General features: G+C 47.1%; 1 protein-coding gene across 1 annotated transcript in view; it reads right to left on the reverse strand.

Annotated features, from left to right (window-relative positions):
* Positions 1–9,043: 9,043 nt before the first annotated feature.
* The window catches only part of NF1 (neurofibromin 1), a gene marked incomplete at its 5' end in the record, with an annotated part of 45,554 nt that continues 33,970 nt past the window's right edge, over positions 9,044–20,627 (reverse strand). The window contains 7 exons of the mRNA XM_010140687.1: positions 9,044–9,186; positions 15,108–15,324; positions 16,090–16,136; positions 16,965–17,107; positions 18,265–18,365; positions 19,064–19,191; positions 19,878–20,000. Of these exons, the coding sequence (XP_010138989.1) occupies positions 9,044–9,186; positions 15,108–15,324; positions 16,090–16,136; positions 16,965–17,107; positions 18,265–18,365; positions 19,064–19,191; positions 19,878–20,000 (902 nt within the window). The remainder of the gene's footprint in view (positions 9,187–15,107; positions 15,325–16,089; positions 16,137–16,964; positions 17,108–18,264; positions 18,366–19,063; positions 19,192–19,877; positions 20,001–20,627) is intronic.

The following is a 20,627-nucleotide window of genomic DNA, read 5'->3' on the forward strand; positions in this document are numbered from 1 at the left end:
TGGTGAATTCTCTCCCAATGATCCAGCACAGTTGCATGGAAGGGTGCAGAGCCACAGGAGGCAGCTTTTCCTGGGTGTTTTTCCCTGGGCATCCTGGCACTGTGCTTCTATTGCAGATTGGAGGGCACAGCTGTGTCCGGGTGCAGGGTGGCCCCGGGACCCTGCGGTACCCGCACTTCCTCGGGATTTGGTTCTGCACAGTGTGCAATGAAAAGGAAACGGTTCCTGGTTTGTCACTGGGCCTGTCCCTGGAAAACAGACGGCTCTGGATGTCCCAAAAGAACAACTTGGGCTCTTTTCTGATCTTTCGGAAACTCAGAGGCATAGTCAGAGGGAAGAAGTAGGCCATGGAGAGGTGGCTTATGCAAGTGTGCTTTGGGCAAGAAGAGTCAGCAGGGAGCTGCGAAGCAAGAAGTGGGACTATAAACCAGTGTCATTCCTGGTGGTGACCAGCGGGAGCATCGGTCCCCTTAAAGCTCTGAAAGCCTGATCCTCCTTCTCATCTAGAAGTCTCAGGTTACTCCAAAATTAATCGCCTTCCTTTTTCCAGTACCAAGCCTTTCACTCTGCAGAGCCTTTTCTGTTGCCGCGAGCTTGCCTGGCTGTGCCCTGCGTTGTGGAAACACCCGACCAGCGGGACACCAGGGTAGGGGATTGGCCTAACTGACCAGGCTGGCCGGGGTTAAACCCGCTCGGGTCTTTATTACGCGTGTATGCAGCAAGCAGTTAGTACCTTAGAGAGTGTAAATGAGTAACTTGGAGAAATCCCAGAATCGCGCCTGAGCGGGATTCCTGAATTACTGATTTGTGTATTTTTCCGTGAAAGGTTCCTGAGTTCCCTCAATCTTGTTGTTTAGGGCAATCAGAAATTAATAATAATTATCTGCTCAAAGACTAGAAATTGCATCACACATGGAGCAGAAGAAACACAACAGTGCTGAGACTTTGCCCTTCTAGTGTCTTTAATCTGCAGCGCTCAGTTTGTCCGTTAAGAGTTCCAGCTGACGGACACCCTCCACCGTTACCGTTGGGCAATTGCGGCATTTATGATGCCAGTTGTGAGGTGTTGAGAGATGTGTCCGAGGGCACAAGGACAGCCCGTGTCAGACACACATGGCGTTCATAAGCTTTTCTCTAGTGAAAGGAAAAATATAGTTTATAGAGTAATAATAAAATTAGACTGATGTCAAATAAAACGAGTGCTGCAAACAGGACAGTTAACTGCTTCCGTGTCTGACGGGTCCCACTCTGCTGCAGGAGCAGTGCACGTCCGAGGTTGTCACGAGTGGGAACGCGCCGCTCGTGCAATGTGCGGGCTGATTTAAAAAGCAAACAAATGTTCCCAGCAAGAAAAATTGGCACCGTGCAAAGGATTACTGAGAACCAGACCAGAACAGGTAAGGGCTGTCAGCACCCTCGAGGCTAATTTCTTGTTCTTTGTTGTAAATTCCAAGTATATCCATTAACAGCTCACACAGAACTGGGAAGCGAAGCCAGCAGAGGAATTGCTTTGGAGGGTGTTTGACCCAGGGTGCTACTGCAGGTTCCTTGTGCTCAGCATGAGCCCGCTTTCACCTGTAACTGCTCTCTGCTGTTGCTTTTGTCAGCAGCGAGGGTGGCATCGCGGTGCCAGTGCTGGCCCGTGTCCCACTCCTTCGCCTGGCTGAGGCTCCGCTCCCCGCAGCAGGCAGAGAGCTGCGCTGGGCAGAGGCCAGGCCACCTCGGGGCAGCGTGGCTGCGTTTGCACAGCAGCTGATGGAGGGAATAGCAGTAATTTCCCCCTCTTTCAGGAACTGTGCAGACCAGGTGGTAAAAACAAGGACAAGCCTGGAGGGAGAGCAGAGAGCCAGCCCTGGAGAACAAAATCGAGTGGACAGAGTACACCGAGCTGGTGATGGCCTCGTCTTCCCTTTCCATGAGCATCTCTTCAGGTGAGTGATTCAACACAGCAGGTTTCAGCAGCACAGAGGCAGCCTTTGCTCTCTGATCCTTCTGCACAGAGACTTAGCTGCTACACGTGTTGGGCAAAGGCAGAAATTCCTTCCTGGTTTTGCTGTGCTGCCTCAGCCACCCCAGTGGCCTCCCTTGTGTTTGTACTGTGGGGCCTTTCAGCCTCAGCATGTTTTGTGTTGTGCTGAACCAGCCTCTTCGGCTCACAGCGACTGTTCCTGCGCTGCCTCTGGCCCGTGTTCAGTTGTGTCTGTTTGCAGCCAGCCAGGTGGGTCTCTTGCCTCCCAGAACTTCTCGCTGCACCCTCTTTGCATGTGCTGCCACTGTGAGGAGGGCCAAAAGGTGCCTCTTTTACTTGCCTGGTGCTGCACTAAATGCACTGCAGGTCTCTCAGGAATGACACCGGCCATCTCACAGCGAGCTCCGGGAGAGGCAGGGAGCAGTTAGGAAAGGGCATCACCACAAAAGGGTCAAAAAGCAGTGGCAGATACCGCAAGGAGTGAGAAGCTCAGCCAGCAAGAGGAACTTCACAGAACACGAATGAGAGCAAAGGGAACGGAGCCCAGAACCACCCGTGGCCGCCCCTCCCTGGCATCACATATCTCTTGAACGTAAGTGGCCCCAGGAAAGCAGAGCTGATAAGCTGGAGCTTGGAAGACTCGCTCCCAGGCAGGGCTGTCCCTGACCCACCTCTTCAGGACCCAGCGTTTTCCTTTCCCTGCGTGTCCGCAGGCCGCGGGGGAGGTCTGGCGGAGCAGTGCTCTGGTTTGTGCCACCGAGCACCTGGATGGGGGGCAGAAGCAGCAGAACAGCTATTTCTAGTTTTTCTGAAGGACAGGATGCTATGAGAAAAAAATTAAAATACAATTTAATAGTTCAGTGGGATTTTCTTGAACGTATAGTTAGTTACTCATCGCTATTTACAGCACAATCATTTGAATATCCCTAGAGTTGCTGTCATCGGGGTTTTTTTCATTACTGCTTTGAAGAACAAACCCGTACTTGTTTAAGCAAGTCACATCACGGGAGATGTTATTCTACACCCACACAACCCCGGGATTTATTTTCATTTGAGAGCTTGTTAAGCACAGCAGCAGCCAGCTGACAACACCACCGTTCCACGTTCACACCTACAACTCACGAGCTGGGGCAGCGGGGAAGGCCCGTGGCTGCCGTGGAGGGAGCGGTCAGTCGTGCTCTTCATCACCGAGTCACTAATGCTGTTGTGTCGATTTAGAGACGCGGGCTCTGTCCACCTCTCCTGCACAGACGGGCCTCAGGGGAGGGGAGGAAAATAAAGGGGGTTGGCACCAGCTGGAGTTCAGTTGTGGTGGGACCTAAGAGGCCACCTCATGCATGGGGGTGTTGTGTGGCTGTAGCAGCAGTCACCCGCTGACAGTGCTGACACAGCGTGGAATGGCGGGGACCTCTCGCACAGGAATGGTGTCAGGATTTGTTACTCCAGGTTGGAGGTATTTGCACATAGTAGTATTTAGGAATTAGCCACTCACATTGTGGGTCTGTCTGACTGCCCTTTCTCTTCCTCCTTGATAAGAACAGAATTTTAAGAACACTTAAGAATTAAAGAACCACTTTAAGAACAGAATTCATACCCCCACATCAAGAACTTCTGAATTTTCACTTTGCTTTTTTTTTTTTCATTATAAAATATTGCAGCAGCATCTTAAAGAACCACTTTAAGAACAGAATTCATACCCCCACATCAAGAACTTCTGAATTTTCACTTTGCTTTTTTTTTTTTTCATTATAAAATATTGCAGCAGCATCAGCTGGGCGGGGATTTTGAAGCTATTTTCTAAGTCAGAACTGCTTGCTCCAAGGCTGCAATTTTCTCCCTAAATACAGTTTTTCTAACTGCATAAAGGCACAGCTAAAATAAAGTTCTTTCTCCTTTCATTCCCTCACTGTGGCTACAGTGTAATTTGTGAGCACAAATACCAGGGAAGCTCAACTGCCCAGAAGAGGAGCTTCAAAAGCGTTTTTAGCAGCAGTGATTTAGCCTGCATTGCTCAGGAAGCCTCTCCCGGGCAGCTCCCCCTCACCAGCGCCCTATTTCAGGTCTAGGGTTAATGAACATTTCCTCTAAAGTAAAGAAAATGAGCCCCTGACATCGAACCATTCAGAAACCGCAGTCCCCACTGGCCCCAGGAGCCCGACGGCGAGTCACCTCATCCGTGGGCCAGCATGTCTGTCTGTCTGTCCTCATCTGAGCAGGCTTAATGGGGTGTCTGGTATGCAGGAACAATAAGATGTCTCAGAGAAGTCAGTGCAGTCACGCTTTAATGTGTTCTTACATCCTTTAACGATTCACAAAGCCAGAATATAGGTACTTATACATTTTTAATAGGAAAGTAATATATTCCCCTAAAAGAAAAATAGATTTGATTAATCATTTGTCATAAAAGTTGCCTGACAGTTGAAACTTCAAGCTCCTAAGCTAGAAAAGCTCAAATAGACAAATTATACTGAAAGGTTCTTTAAAGACCAAGCAGCTGTTTTATTAAAATATTAAAATTTACATTTTAAAAAGAAATATTCTGATTTATTATTCAATTATGATAATCTTATTGAAGTGACATGAAATTCATGACAATGGGCTTTACTCTGTCCACATTCTGTCCTCGGTTATCCACAGGCAATCAGGTTTGCCATTTCTTAGAACTGTGCAAGATCACGGACGCGGAGAAGCACCATTCTGGAAAGACAAATCTGAGATGCTGGGTTTCAACTCGATTCTAATTTTCCCCAGAGAAAAGGGGTTTTCAGGTCTGGGACCATGGCCGGACCCCGCACCCGCTGAGATGGGGCCCTTGGTTCCGACCCAAAGGACCCATCCGAAGCTCACCACCACAAGAGACAGAAAAAGGGGGTCGGAATGCACCGACTTCCTCCCACAGCACAAGTGAATGACCTTCCAACAACTTGAAGCAGGTTGAATTTACATTTTACTTCAAAAAAAAAAAAAAAAAAGGGAAAGTACATACATGAGGGGAAAACGGGGTGAACAACAATTATCTGAAACCAGGTTTCTACCGTTTTCACCTAGAGTTACCAACAGCGTTCGAGGCGGCAGCTCTGGCCAGCCGCCGCACACCTGCGTACAGCGTGGGCAGGACCGTGGATGCGGGGAACGTGTTCCAAGTTGAGGCCCAGAGGCGATGGTAAGATATCATACACAGTGTAAGTTATAGTACACAACTTCTGTTTCTTTAGATGATGTAACGCAACAGCAGGAAGGAGGAGGAGTAGTAGTTAACAGTTACTAACACTAGAATAATCAAATTTGTATGTTATACATATACAGCAACTAACTGCTTTACAAAAAAGCAAAATAATACAATATATTGTCACATGTATTTACAGTGTAGTAAATATACTTTTCTGTCAAATTTTACACAAAAACTATTTACAGGTGAATATACGGCATAAAAAAAAATGGTGGGACCAACACTAACAGTGACGTTCTGTGGTGAGTTTGTTGCATAACAGTAAGACGTGCTTCATTACGACTGGAAAAAGTAACCTTAGAAGGAAACAAAAGCCCTAAAACCTACAGCCGGGTCAGGAGCGGAGCACCGGCACGCTCCCGGGTGCTCAGTCCGCAGCACCGCCTGGAAACGCCTCCCGTGCCTGCAAACCTCATGCACATTAAAGCAGAAACACTGGCATCGTTAACAGGTAGGTTATGCACTATTCAAATACTACGGAGTTATCTTTAAGTCGGGGAAAATACAAACACAAACCAAACGTTAATCATCTTTACAGTACTGAACTGTCGTTAGTGCGTAACGGGGAACGAGTTCCAAAGCAGGGGTGTCAAACCTACAGTCCCCGCGATGTAGTTACATGGTCCACGTATTAAAATCAGGTTTTTCTGCACCTAAGTGTTCGTTTCAAAGCACAGAGGCCCCACAGCTGCAGAACCAGCCTGCAAGAGGCGACGCGAGCAACGCACGCAGCAGCGACTGCCTGGAACAGCGGCTGGGGCGGTCAGAACCCTTAGAGCAGTCAGGTTTCCAGCCACAACTACCTGCTGGTCACTGCGAGCATCGAAGGAGTAAGGGGATGGGGGGCAGGCAGGACACCCTTGAAGCCGTCGGGTTCCCAGCCACAACTACCTGCTGGTCACTGCGAGCATCGAAGGAGTAAGGGGATGGGGGGCAGGCAGGACCAGGAACTGAGAGGGGCTCACAGGGACAAAACTGAGCAGGACACGGAATGTCCAGAAAGGGCAGAGACCAAATAAAGGAGGAACGTGAGGGAGAAAACAAAAAGGCCAAATGACAGCAGTGGCTGTTGCGGGGAGCAGGCCGAGGGACAATGTGACAGTAAGGCACTGAACAACTAATTACCAAGGGAAGCTTAATCACTTGAGAAAGGCCAGTTTCCCCCCTTGATCTAAGCACAAGCTTCCCAACTACCGGTGCTGGGAAAGAACATCCCCTGGATTGGGGTACACGCGATCCTGAATCAAATCTTGGCCATCAGCTGCGACTCCACCCCAGTTCAGCCCCCACGACCTGTTGCGTTTGACACCCCTGCTCAGAGAAAGCTCAGGTCCTCTCACTGAACCACCTCCTCCCAGGAAATACAACAAATCACTGTCAGCGAGCTGCTGTCTGCAGACAGCAGGTCTTTCAGCTGGGACTGAGTGCCCGGAGCAGTTCTCACGTGAAAGGTCGTTTTCATCTGTCCATTCAGATTCCACAAAGAATGCGTCGGTTCTAATTTAGGGACACTTTTTCAATACAGACAATGCAAAATACCAAAAGAGTTGCTCTCAAAAGCACTCAGTGCAAAGAAACTGATTAGGTTGTCCATCAGGAATTACTGTTTCTGTTTAAAGAGAATCTGCTCGCAGGAGAAACAACCTGAAAACTGTTTTCAAATTACAAGAGATTCTTTTTTCCTCCTACCTACAAATCTTCCGGCTCCTACAATTCATCATCTTCAGCCAGACGGAAGGGGCTGGGATTCGCTGGCTTCAGCGCAGACCGTCAGGGACACCGAGGGTGGCTGGGAGCGGTTTCACGGTTTGAGCATGAGATGAGCACGGTTCCTAACCAGCGACTCCCCCGCTGGATGTCGCGTGAGTCGCAGCCCCATCCCTGCACTCAGGCCTGGCCTCACCATCCCTCCCAGAGCTCTGCATCGGCTCAGGAACCGCATTCCTACTGCGGCTCCTGCACGACCAAGAGCGAAAAAATTTGGTTAAGTGCACGAGACTCTCCGTATTTTCCAATGGGTCTGTCTCGAGTCTGCTAATTCTAGTGTTTCCTCTGGTTTTGGCAACTATTTGCATATTAAGTTTGTGTTCATAGTTTTTCCAGGACTGTAAACAAATTAAAAGAAATTAAATTGTTATTTTATGAATCAATACAATAAAGGTATTTTTATTTACATAAATGTTACATTGTTACTGTGTGGATACATGTGAATTATGTGCTATATCAATAAAATCTGAACACTTAATGGTACCATTCTCTAATAATTTAGCTGTGGAGTTTGATTTACTGAAAGCCACTAACAAAATTGCACTAGAGGATTTTACTTTATATAGTGGATATACTTTTTTTTTTTCCTTTAAAGCCACTTACAGGTGGTTAATTTCTAACGTACAGCCGGGATCTGAGCCTGGGAAGGGCAACGGGTTGTCAGCAGATGTTCGCAGCCCTCCGACAAGCACCCGGGTGACAGGCCCCACGCTCAGGAGTCCCGCTTGCCCCCGAGACCAAACATGCAGCATGTTCTCGGTCTGTGTGGGCAGCGCCTGCAGCCCCTGGTTGCTACCACACCACAGCACCAGCGTAGCAGCACGGGACCACAGTCGTCCATCGCTGGCACGCGACTGTCGCTGACGAGTCTTTCACAGTGACAGCAATTTCAGTTTTGTGTAACCCCCAAGTACGAACCCTCGCGACTAAAATCCCCGGGAGGTTCTGCGGGACAGGTCTGACCACCGGCGTCTGTACTGGTACCAGGAACCGCGCTGGGAACGCTCAAACGTAACCTGGATTTGACACAGTGTCAGTTATTTTTATATTCATGTACCTTAAGCAAACGCTGTTTTTACGTCGCTGCTTGGGCAGCACAAAAGCAGCTTTGCCAAACACGATCTCCCAGAGCGGGAAGTTAATTAATTCATTAAGTTTTCCTCTCCAGAGCCCACTGGTTATTCTGCCAGGAATTTCTTGAAGGTGCATGTTGATGGGAAGAGCAAAACTAGAGTAAATACTAAATGGAAGGAAGAAGCAATGCTGCTACAACGGCAGCACAAGAGTCAGTTCTCTGTGATTCTCTTCCCACTCTATAACCTTCTTTAGTGCAGTTAAAGTACAGCAAAAAGAAATTTGCTTTGGAAAAAAGCCAGTTTGTCCAGTCTGGTCCATAGACAGTCCAAGTATGTGAAGCTATGGTCTGGGGAATGAGAGAGACTCGTACAGCCTCCTTGTCCTCTCAAATTTATTGCTAATTACTAGAAATGTAACCTAATCCACCACTTCAGGTTAAGCCCATGGTGCTGCGGCTATTGTAAGTTGTAAGTATGGTAAAAAAAAGTCCACAGCTAAAAATCTTACAGGTTTGAATTAAAACCAGGATTCTAGTAACTTCCCCCAGCTCATAAAGCCACCACCTTGAGAAGTGTGCAAACAGGATTCGGAGTAACACTTTCCTTTAGAGCGGAAACGAACACGGCAGGGAACAGAAGCGAGGTCAAGCTGGCTATGGGAAATGGCTTTGTGCCTGGGCAAGGAACGTTCTGCAGCGCTGAAGAGCTCCACACTCCTGCGGCTACAAAGTCCGTCAGGATCTCTGTGAGCTGTTCCGAAACACTGGCTTAAATCAGAAACAGAAGGGAAGAAATGAAGGCATTAAAATTCAGGCAATGTTTCAAGAGTTGATCATCTGGCAACACGGCTGACAGGATGGGAACGTTAAAAATTAAGTGCAGCATCACAACCGGTGGAGGCCCTTTGTGAGAGGCCCGCTTGTGTCAGTCAGTTTCCAAAAAAAAAAAAAAAAAAAAAAAAAAAAAAAAAAAAAAAAAAAGGAAAAAAATTAAAAAAGCAAGTCACACAATCTTTTTGATGCTGTGACGTTTGAAGCTGCCAGCACTTCGCTGCTTTTGCACTTGGCTTGCGGAGCCGTGGCGCATCCTCCCGCTGTTGGAGTGTCCGGCAGTGGGTGAGAGCTCCACGTTCTCCTTGTCGATCCCTGGGGAAACACAAGGACCGAGGTTATAACCTCCCGGCTTTGGCCGCTCCTGTGACTCAACACCCTAAGGACGGGTTTTTCTGCAGACACAGGAGCTGCAGGGGACCTGCCCACAAGTGTCACAATCTGAACCAAGTGGGGACACGCTGATCCCGAACACCGCTGTATTCTGCCGTGCTGCCAAGTGGCGGGTCATTCAAAACAGCGTTTGGCAACCTGAGCCAGCAGCGGTGCCGCCTGCCGGGGGAAGGGCTGCGGAACCTGGTCACAGCGTGTTTTAAAAAAGAATGAAATATTATTTGTGGGGGCTGAACCCCAGCAGGCAGGGAAGCACTACACGGCTGCTCGCTCACTCTCCTCCAGCCCAGCGGGACAGGGGAGAGGAAGGGAAGAGGAAAAGCAAGAAAACCTGGGGGTCCTGATGAAAACAACACCCAATAGTTACGTGAGGGATCTGTGGAACAAAGCAAGCCCAACACCGCAGGTGGTGCAAAGGCAACGGCCCAGCACCCCCGTGGGAAGACCCAGGTCCCAGGCGGGAGATGTCTGACCTCCGCAGTGCCCCTCTGCCCCTCTTGGCGCTGAGCAGCTCGCTGCTGGCACCGAGTAACTGCCTGGTGAACGGGGTCACTGCCGGGCTGGGTCCCTTCCAGCCCACCCCTGACTGGTGCCCGGGGACCAGAGCAGGCCCGGCCCTGCGCAGACGCTGCTCAGCACCGGTTTGGTCGCAGACCTAAAGCACGGCTCCACCCCAGCTGCTGAAGAAAGTCAACTCTAGGCCAGCCAGGCCCCACACGCTCTTTTGGCCAGATGTGACAATCTGGCTGCTGATGGTGTCTCACAAACGACGAATCTGACACAGCTACTTCACTGCAGCACTGTAGCGTGAAAAATAATGTTTTCAGGATCAGATCTGTGACCCTGAGTTCAGCGAGAGCCCCGACCTGAACAGGTGAAGCACCTCCACGTGCTGGAGTGGGATGCCTGCTCACACAGACCTACACCGAGCTCATCGCATTCCAAAATGACTAATGCAAATAACCTCTTCCACCTGTAAGCTGCAGACTGAATTTGCTGTTAGTTTAATCTGTCTCCAACGATACAGGACAAAATACTTTGGCCTGTGGGCACTGGCTGCTCCGTTTCAGTCTGCGCTGCTTTCCTACACCACCACAGAAATCGCTGGGGTTGGGACTGCTCACGGAGTCCACCCCGTCAGCTCTTCAAACAGGAAGAGGGATTTCACACCTACTATGGGAAATGGCAAACGTAAGCGTTCACCCGGCAGATGACAGGTTCCCCTCCGCCCTTCCAAGCATCCGAACCCGCTGAAAACACCAAAGTCTCCCAGGCCACAAAGCCCTTTCTGGATCTAGTTTTGAGAAGACTCAGCAAATCGAAGACTTTCACTCAAGTGTATTTGGCTTTTGCAGACCCCAGGAGGAAGAACCGACAGACTGACGAGTCTATGGGCTGACAGCCAAAGATCCACAAGTGCCATTGAACAGGGGGAGGAAGGTTCTTTTCTGCACCTGCAGAATTCTGCTGCAATGACAGGCTCTTGCTACCAGAGAAGACTGATCTGTATTCAAGCACCTGTGATTCCCCTCAGCACTGAATCTCGGCTCACAAATAAAGATCAGTAAAGAACAAATCCATCTTTGGAGGATCCGTCTCACTGCCAGGAGGAACATCAGGCTTAGCTGGCCTGTTCTGCATCCAGCAGAAACAGACCCGAGGCAGGTGCTCCCTTGAAGAGGTCAAAGTGCAGACACCACTTACAGAGATTTAAACCCTGGCAAATTGGGAGGAAATTGAAGAATCAACAATTAACTTTTAACAAAGACAACTGAAGCAACAGGTTTCTAAGGCGGGTATTAGAGGCAACACACAGAACAGGGGAGCCTGGCAATCCTCACAGGATCCGCAGCTGCGCCAGGTCAGCTCCCGCAGAGACAGGAGGCGGCTTGTGGAGTACGAGAGGAGGGTGAAACTGGACAGGCTTTACACCCAAGTGCATACACCTTTCTGAGAAGCTCTGGATGTTCCCTGTGGGACAAGGTAACTCTATTACGCTTTGCTGAAAGAATCACATCAAACAAACCTCAAAAATGAACCGTTTTGGTGTAAGCCTCATGCTGACGCGATGACCACACGTGAAAGCCTGGGGGTACAAGCCGTGACTCAAACAGCTTTGGACACAGCCAGTAGCTTGAAGATATGAAAGCTGAGACACTTCTGTTTAGCACGGACGTGCTTCCAGTCAGTTGTTACTTTATGCTGAAGTTGTGACGAGTTGATCGCTCCCGCAGCAGCATCTCAGCGTAGCTGTCACGTAATGAGTACGTCTGACGTGTCCTTAGCACCACTCACCACTGACGGTACATGTGCAGCGTTTAATGAATGGCAGGAGGGTGTTTTTACACAAGCAGTGGAAAATACAATCAGCAGCAAAAATTAGGATGTCTGGCCACGAATAAAAAGGTTAGAACCAACTCCTGTGACTGTAAATGACATCCCCCACAGTTATGTCTCATCCTATAAGAAACTGATTCTCACTGGCGTTAGCAAAACACGCTCCACACTTCACACGTGTGCAAGTATGATTTCAGAACCCCGGCCAGAAGCTGGCTGGAGGCTACCACATCCTTCCCCTCCTTGAGGGGGTGAGCTGACAAAAACCACAGACTATGAGGAGAATAGGAAGCAACTCATGGGCGTGAGCAAAAAAACCCTCTTCTGCTGCTTTTTCTTACTTGGCCATATAGAAGCAGAAAACAAATGGTGTCGAGATCCCATTTTAGGAGCTCCTGTCTGCTGCGGTTCAGTCCAAAGAACTCCTGTCTGTTTTCTGGTGGTCTGTAACTGACGTTAAAGCTGACTTCCAGGGAATCTAAAACGCTCACATGAAGCAGTTCATTTTAGCTTAATACCCGCAGCAGAGTAATTTCACATACCAAGCATTTATTACCAAGTTCATCTTATTCTTGAGGCTGTCACCAACTTTCTTTGCCTGCTCTACCATCAGGTATTATTAGTGTCACACAAGAAATGCTACAGCTGAGCACATACAGTGAAGCCATTCCCGTGTCAAAAGGATCGGTGAATCACTTCTCACGCCACAAGCCCAACCCTAAAGCAGATCAAGCAGTGTTTCGTGCAAATACGATGAAAGTAGAGTGTACCTTGATGAGGATGCTGCATGAAAACTGCAGATTTAGAGCAAGGCAGAGAGGCTTCGGACACAGAATGAAAGAAAAAATGTAAGTGAATAATGTCCATGACGAGGGGAAGGGGAGGGAAAGGAGAGATGATGACAGACAAAACATATATAACCAATGATCTCACCTGGTCATTTCCAGATGCAAGAAAGTAATTTCTCATGTATCTGCAACTTAATAAATTTGTAACCAGAATAAAAATCTCACTTGGCTGAACCTGTTTAACTTGGTGTGATGCAGTAACTCAGCACTGCTATGTACCTGATGTTCTCATACAGCAGTTCTCCAACCAGAGTCAGCGGTGACAGACCTGCCGCCCTCCTCAGTCCTGTGGCTGCCTTCCTGTTTCAGGAAATCCCATGGCCCACCTTTACTTCACATTCTAGAATTCTTTCACCGTGGTTTTTACCTTGGCAGACATTAGGTCTTCCACCGCTGACTCCCTCACTCTTGCCTCTCCGGTGTCAGCGTGTGCAGCAATAACAATGCTGTCGGACACCTCTAGACACCGTCAGTCAGGATGCAAATTCAGGCTTGCAGCTATGGAGCTGTATGAAGGGCCAGAAGGCCAGTTACAGTTTTGAAACAATTAAAAAGCTTAAACCACAAAGCATGTTTTATGCCAAGTTGCACTGGTTATCACACCAGTCTAAACCAGCAGAAATGTAGGTTGATTGAAGTGGAGCCGTGTAACAGAGGTGGGGTGAAGGAGCAGAATGAAAAGGTCCATGTTGTGACCTGTTCACAGTCTGAAAAAGCTGGAGATCCCCTCGTCAACCCTCAAGCTGCTGCATTCTCATTGCTAGAATGAAGCGAGAATGCTCATAGGCAGGACACCGGCAAACAGTAAGAGAAGATGGAGAAATACCACTTCGATTAAACATCAAACACAAGGTGTTCTTGAAGCAGCCATCACTTCCGGCTGTTTGAAAAACAGGTGACTGAATAAATGGAACCACTGGTAACCTCCTGACCTTTGTCTCAGTCTTTTAAAACCATGCACAGAGTGTCCTAAATGCATCACTACGGGCTCCCTAGTCTCCTGACCAGGATCACTATAGCTCTAACTCCACGTGTGGGGATGGGCTCTTTACCAGCGTTTGACAACACTTTGCAGAACACTTGAAATAAATTATTGACAAGCTGGATTAATTCCTTCCTCTTAGCTAACAAAGGAACAAGAAGTGAGGCGGAAGAAAGGAAGACATTTACCCAGCACAACGCTTTTTTTGCTAGTGGAGGCTCTACTCCTGCATCCTTGCCCAAAGAACCGCTGGAGCTGCCAGCGATGTTACATTCTGAAGGCAAAGATGCTGCCCACAACGCCCGTACCTTCACACCGACAGCAAATTCAACTTTTTCTCTCTGTTATTCTATCCTTCTCCCTGTTCTAATATCACAGATAATTCTTAGCTGTATATTACATAACAAAGTTTCTACTGAGCCACTTTCCTTGGTTGTCACCTGTACCTGCAGTCTATTAGTTTTTATCTCTACAGGATGAATTCCACGACAATATAATAAAAACCAGCACAGCCTCTGTGAGCAAACCGTTCATCTGGAAGACCAGATTTCTTGACTAAAGCCAAGCACAGCCAAGCAGAGCTTATCTCAGGGCCAGCAGAAACCAGGAAACAACAAGAGAGTGAAGGATGCCACAGCACCTCTGCGAATGTCGCACCTAAAGACAGGTGGTTCCCAGCCTCCCGCCATGGCTAGAACCAAAGCAGAACTGAAGGGCTGATTGTCTGCAGTGCTCGAACTTGCTAGTTAAACAACCAATTAAGAAATACCATCACGTAATTTTAATGATAAAGTGTAGTAAAGAATTTCCTCAGTATGTGAGGCACAAATCCAAAACCACTTCAGGAAGAGCCTTCATGCACATTTCTCTGACATAAATTTCATTTTCTTCCTCCACTTCCTCTCACTTATGTTTCATCTGCTACACTGCATAATTTTTAGTCTCTTTTTTCATTTTTTCACCCTGAAAATCAATACTGATAAATTTAACCTCTGCATTTCCCTGTAGTTCCCTTCTCCCCAGGCCAGAAGGAATTCAGTGGGTTTATCCATTTACTGCCTTTGATGACTGTTCTGTTCCTCATGGCCTTCAGTTTATCACATCACCAGCATATTGCTGGCAATACGACAGTCCAAACTGACCCGTTATTCCATACAAATCTGCATGAAAGTGTCTTTCTCTTCAAGGGAGAGTATGACGTTGCCTGTAAGAGCACTGGCCTTCAATCCTATAGTTAATGGAAACTGAGTCAGTCCCAGTCCTCGCGCAGTTCTGCACTGTTGCTCCCAGTATGTACCACCTCACAGTGCCCAGGTAGGTACGATTCTCCTTGCAAAATATCATCATTATACACTTATGTTTATGGCTTTCCAAGGCTGCACTGCTGCGGGTGTTCCGCATTAGGATGTGGCTGTGGCTCATTCTGATGTGCTTAATGCTATTTCCTTCATGGATAACGACTTGGAAGGCGCTTTTGTGCTGGGCTAAATCCAGCATCTGCAATACCAGTGTAATCGCTTAGTAAACAGTTTAATATTCATTTGACTCAAGACTGCAACATCGTCTGATGCATGAACACATCTGACAAGGTGAGGAGGCTGACTGAGTGTCTGGCCTCAAAACCAGTAAATTCAAGACATTTCTATTACCTATGTAGTACCCGATCAGCTACTGACCTGGGGAGTGCTGGGAGGTTGCGAGCGAGGTCATGGAATTGGAAAGGTTAAGGTTAGCAGTGATGCTGAGCTGGCTCTGCACTGCGGGCGGATACGGAGAGGTGGGTGTCAGGAGAGACTCTTCACTGGTTTCCTCATCAATTCCAGGCAAATACGTGTCAATCAAGGCATCAAGAAACTTCACTATGAGCTCAGCATAGTCTGGGATTTGTGTTTGCTGTGGGTGATGGAGAGGGAGAGAAAAAAAGAGAAAAGGAAGATTGGTTCTCTTCTTTCTGCTTTTGTGTCGCTGTGAGCTTTGCCCTGGAACTCAGTCCAATATCATACTGGGTTTGCCAGAAAATTTAAAAATGCAGTTCATGTACCTGCCAAAACTGATTTGTGGTCTTTTCCAGATCAATCTGAATGTGCACATCAGGCACCCCTGGTAGGTCAAGGGAGGACAAGGTCAGCAAAGAGGGGCCCTTTCATGCCCGAAGTGAATGGCCACAGCTACCTGCACCCCACACTGCCTGTGCCCCAAGGCCTGGCAGCCAGCTCGCTGCCGGCCTCGCTCATCTCGTGATGCCTGGGGGAACAAGCGGCAGTGCTCCATTTATCTGCTCTGTTGTATCATAAAATTTAACCGTATGCAATTACCATTCCTGTCTCATGAATACCTTACACTAAGGCAGACAGAATAAACCAAAGACATTCTGAATGATGCTGCACATCCAAGGTCCCGTTGTAAACCTGGGAGCAGTGAAAAGGTGCATTCACACACTTGACTGCCTTAACCCAACACTGGGAACTGGACCTTACTGAGTCTACCCAAATCCCTGACGCTTGAACTCTGCTTTAGCCGTGAGCTGTACATTCCACCCTGCTCAGGCATGTTCTGCCAATTGTCCTTTATGTGCATCTTTCCTGGAGCATCAATGTGCCTTATCCAGAAAATGAAGGCAAAGCACTCAGGAACTTCCATGGAGTGTACGGTTCTTACCTTCGAAAACGGGCCAGCAAACCTCCACAAGCCATTAAATCCAAAACCTACAACAACAAATCGAAGGTTACCACCAAACCCCAGTTCTCGGCTGACAGCGTGCAGCCAGGAAGCACACACAGCCCAGCCCCTGAATTTACTGAGCCCTGGAAATGAACTATTTGGATCTGCAGAGGCGACACTAAATTTCGTCCAAACTACATGTAACAAAATTAAGGCATTTTCATTCATACATGCAATATATAAGTTGGAAAAACCCTGAAATCTCAGAACTGTCATATAAGAAATTCTTGATGATATTTTAAAAGGTAAATTTAGCATGTGAACACACACCTCATTTTAAAAATTACATCAACACTTGAGTTTTTATCAACCGTCATTTGTTTCTGATGGATCTTCCTGGAAAGGTTTTGACTAAGGACCATAAAAAATACTAAGGTTTTAAGAGTTCCAAGTGTCACATGACAGTGAGCTTGGCCTGAGAAACAAACATCACTGTATGGAATTCACCAATAATTAAACCAACCCCTAAGTGACAAGGTTGACTTAAATCTCCTCATTTACCACCACGATTCATGTTTGGTATTTCTTTAAATTGGTCAGTGGAAACAGAATTCTGAGTTTCAGCTTCTTTTTACTCACACAGATGGCGTCACTTGTTCTATGTGGCGCACAACTGCAGCAGGCAGTTCCGAGAGCCACGTCCGCAGCGGGTGTTCAACAGGTGAACTCTCATTTTTACTGGGATATGTGAAGTTGGAGAGATGCCGCACAAACTGACTGGCCGCTCTGTTTGGGCAGCAACTCTGAAACATTTTCAGTAGTAAATCTAACTTAAACTAGAGCAGTGTTTTAAAAAATGGAAAAATATTTACTCTGTAGGTAAGAAGTTTGGTATTGGGGTGGAGACTCTTCATGGTAGACAACACTCTGAACAATCCCGTGAATTGGATTCAACAAATTCGGATCCTGGCACAGCGATAAAAGGGTGTTGATCTTGGAATCGAGTAAGTTATGCCTGAAGAAAAGAGAAGTGGTTTATTTTTTGTTCATTCAGTAAAATTCATCTGCAGTTCCCAGGTAACCTTAGCAAACAGCAGTTAGTGGGATTTGAATAGTCTTGGTGATTTTGGAAGGGAACACAACTGCTACACAAGTTCAGTGAGGACTCTTGCAAAAAACTGTACTAACAACAGAGCCTATTAAGGATTTACCTTGTGCTTTAAATTGCAAATAGTTTAACTATTTTCAACCAAAAAAATAATTCACTGGATTTGCGTACAGGTCAGAGCTGGAATTTCAGAGCAGCTTTCTAGATGTGCAGGAGTGCCATCTGCTTTGAGCTCCTGTGCAGAGCTCATGCACGTTGGGGTTTTTTAATCCAATGCCGGTTACTTGCAGTTGTGGTTTCAATAACTCCCAGAACTTGTGTGCGCTTTGCCCATTATTTCCTTTATAAAGCCAGAAAAAGGCAGCGTTCCCTTTAAATGGTGCTCAGGTCAGTTTTAAAAGTCTACTTATCTTCATTGCCCAGAGCTGGGCTCCCTTACACATACTGACTCCAGAGAATCCTTTTCACGGGAATCTTAAGAAAATACACCCAAAGAGTACCTCGAACCGTGCTCTACATCAGTTTTGACATGCAGGGGGGTACCAGTCAAACAACCTGAGTCTGCTTGGGCTGGAAATGCTATTTAAGATACAGTATACACTGACTTCATACCTACAGAGGAGTACCTGAACGTGTAAAGGTGCCGTTTGCCTCTCAAGAATCCAGCAAGCGATAAAGCTGTGCCAAGTCCCCAGAGCAGAGCAGTGGTGACGCTGAGCTCTCAGGGGAACAGCTGGCTGTACGGGGAGCCAGGCTCCCTGGCAGCAGCGGCACAGGGCTCTGCCACCCCACCCAAAAACCCGCCACTGAGGGGTGCTCCCGAGGACCAGCTGCAGCCCGGGTACCTGCGGATGCCTCTTCTAGTGAGAACATTCTATTCCTTTAACACAGGGAAAAGGACGAATCTCACGTTGCTACAGACGATTGTCTCAACAAGCCACGGACAGACTGCAGCCAGCAACCTGCCAACGAGTGAGCACCTCGTACAGCTCGTCTTGGGCCAGAGACCTTTTAGAGGATGGGCCAAGTACAGAACTGTCACAAACGGAGTTTTAGATACTTACACAACAGGAAAGACCTTTGGGAAGACAACACTGGCTTCTGCTAAATACTCGTACAGGATCCGCTGGTCGAACTCATCTGTAGTGTACTTCACCAGCGTCGCCTGTCAATGCAAAGAGTCACATTCATCTGGGGAGTCAGAGGCTTCTGCTGTTCTGGAGTTTAAGGTTTTACCATTTCTGATTAGCAGAAAGCAGTGTTACAAAAGATTAATTTATGTCTTTGGACATAGGATCAAGTTATTTTACATGCATGTGGGAAACAATAAAAGCAGTTGGTAACAGCTTCTACTTTGGCAAAAACTTTAGCCAGTCAGTTTTTGACAAAAGTCAAAACTGTGTCTTTCTGCGATCTATCAGGAACAGTCCCTCTGTTGGTACCTCTGAGGAAAGCACTACCAGACTGGACCTATATTACTAGTTAATTGTTTTTAAGCTTGGTTGTGTTGGGATTCCTACAATTTCTACCTCTTAACTTTTTAGGTATAATATATTAATATCTGTTTATTATGTAAAATTAGTTTGTGGTTAAAATCTGCCAGGAAAAAGAGACAATTGTTGGACATGTTCCACAAAACAATACAGAACAATGAAAATTCAGCATTTGCTCTCAGAGAGCATTTAAAAACATTTCCAAAAGTGATTTCTAGGAAGGTGAAAGAATGGCAACAGAAGGAGAGACTTGGACATCACAGCGACTCTGAGCCATGTGACTTTAGAAACACTGCAGGAACATGTATGTGTCTTTGGAAGACAGAAGAGCACCAGCAAATGACAGACAGGACATGGAAGGGAGGCTTACAAGAACTGTAAGCAGCAGAGCTTGAATTTTTGGGTCAGTCAGAACTTCTTCATCGAGGAGGACGTTTGACTCAGAAACAGAAACTTTTCGCAGATGTGGGTGTTGCTGCGGTGATATCCTCTGGGTTTCTGCCAGATAAAAAAGAGCAACTCATCCAAAGCAAAATAAACCCAAACCAAAACAGAATCAGCTCTCGTGCAACAAAATCCATCTTAGGCAAACTTGAGAGTTCACCAGCCTTTTCATAAAGCAGAAAAGCAACAACTGTGCTGTAACACTGGTAATCCCGTAATTGGATGTCCAGTGGGAAACAATAACCCCAATTTCCAGCTGAGTGAAATACAGGCCTGGGGTGGCCAGTTCCACATCCAGGGTCAGACAGGAGACTGACATCAGATACCACAGAAGAGCCCTGGCCGTGCCTTGCAACTGGGGCTGGAGGCACTGGGAACAGATGTGGGAGAAGATGAAGAGAGGTGTTCCAGGCATGAGGTCACATTTCATCGCCTGCAGAAATGTGCAGCCAGGGCTTCTGAACTCAGAAAAAGCCAAATTAAGTAATTTCATTTCACTCCTGTATGCAGTGCTTTACAGCTGCTCCTGACCCTGCATCTGCAAACTGAGCAACTCGTATTCAAACCTCGGCTGCCAGTGATGCGGAAGATGGTACTCTCCAGAGGCCACTGTTAAGAAAGACATTTCTCTCTTACCTTTTAGCAACCTGGCAAATAAACACTGAATCTAGACGTAATCCTTTGTCCATATGTACAAAGCATTTATCATTAATTCTTAAAATGTTGGTCCTGTTTCTCACCCATTTCATAATCATTTTCAGCTACTCTCCTCATTTTGGGAGGCGTTGTGATTCCAGATTCCAGGTCTTGCCTCTTGGGAGCCTTTGTGTCCGATATCAAATGGTCAAAACTTTTCCTTGTACCTAGAAAATAATTTATCAGGCGATTAAAAACTTTAAACCTAAATCCATATTCTAACTACTTCTGATTTTCTGGCCAAGCTACTCTCCTATCTACAACATATTGAGAGGAATCTGGGGACATTTTCACCATTTTCAGGGATAGTAGAGAAAATATGATCACACCATGCCGCTCTCCATCACAGTTTCCAAAATGCTTCACAGTACATATGGGGAAAGCATGCGGTTTATTCTGATGTGTGAGCTGTGGGCATGCTGAGGCCTCCTGGTCAGCACATCACATCGAATAAACATGCCAAAATGTGATTACTGAGAAGGGAGCAGTAAAAGGATTGTAAGGAAAGAGAAGCCCCTCTTCCATATATTCATAGAATGTAAAAGGGCACCCACAAACCAGGCACTCAACTTGTTTCACCGACATTAAGACTTGGCTTGTAAACATGATGCACTAACAAGTCATGGATAGAACTCGGTTGCTTATAAACAGCTGAAATGGTCTGGGACAGCTCATCTAGCGTAAAATAGAGCATTCGACAGAGTTGCTACGCTATGGGGTTCAGCTGCTCAGTTTATTGAAAGAAGGCTGGTGGCAGAAAATTGGCATTATGGACCTTTAGTATCTGCAATACC

The sequence above is a fragment of the Buceros rhinoceros genome, unplaced genomic scaffold (assembly GCF_000710305.1).
Source record: "Buceros rhinoceros silvestris isolate BGI_N320 unplaced genomic scaffold, ASM71030v1 scaffold15657, whole genome shotgun sequence".
NCBI lineage: Eukaryota > Metazoa > Chordata > Aves > Bucerotiformes > Bucerotidae > Buceros > Buceros rhinoceros.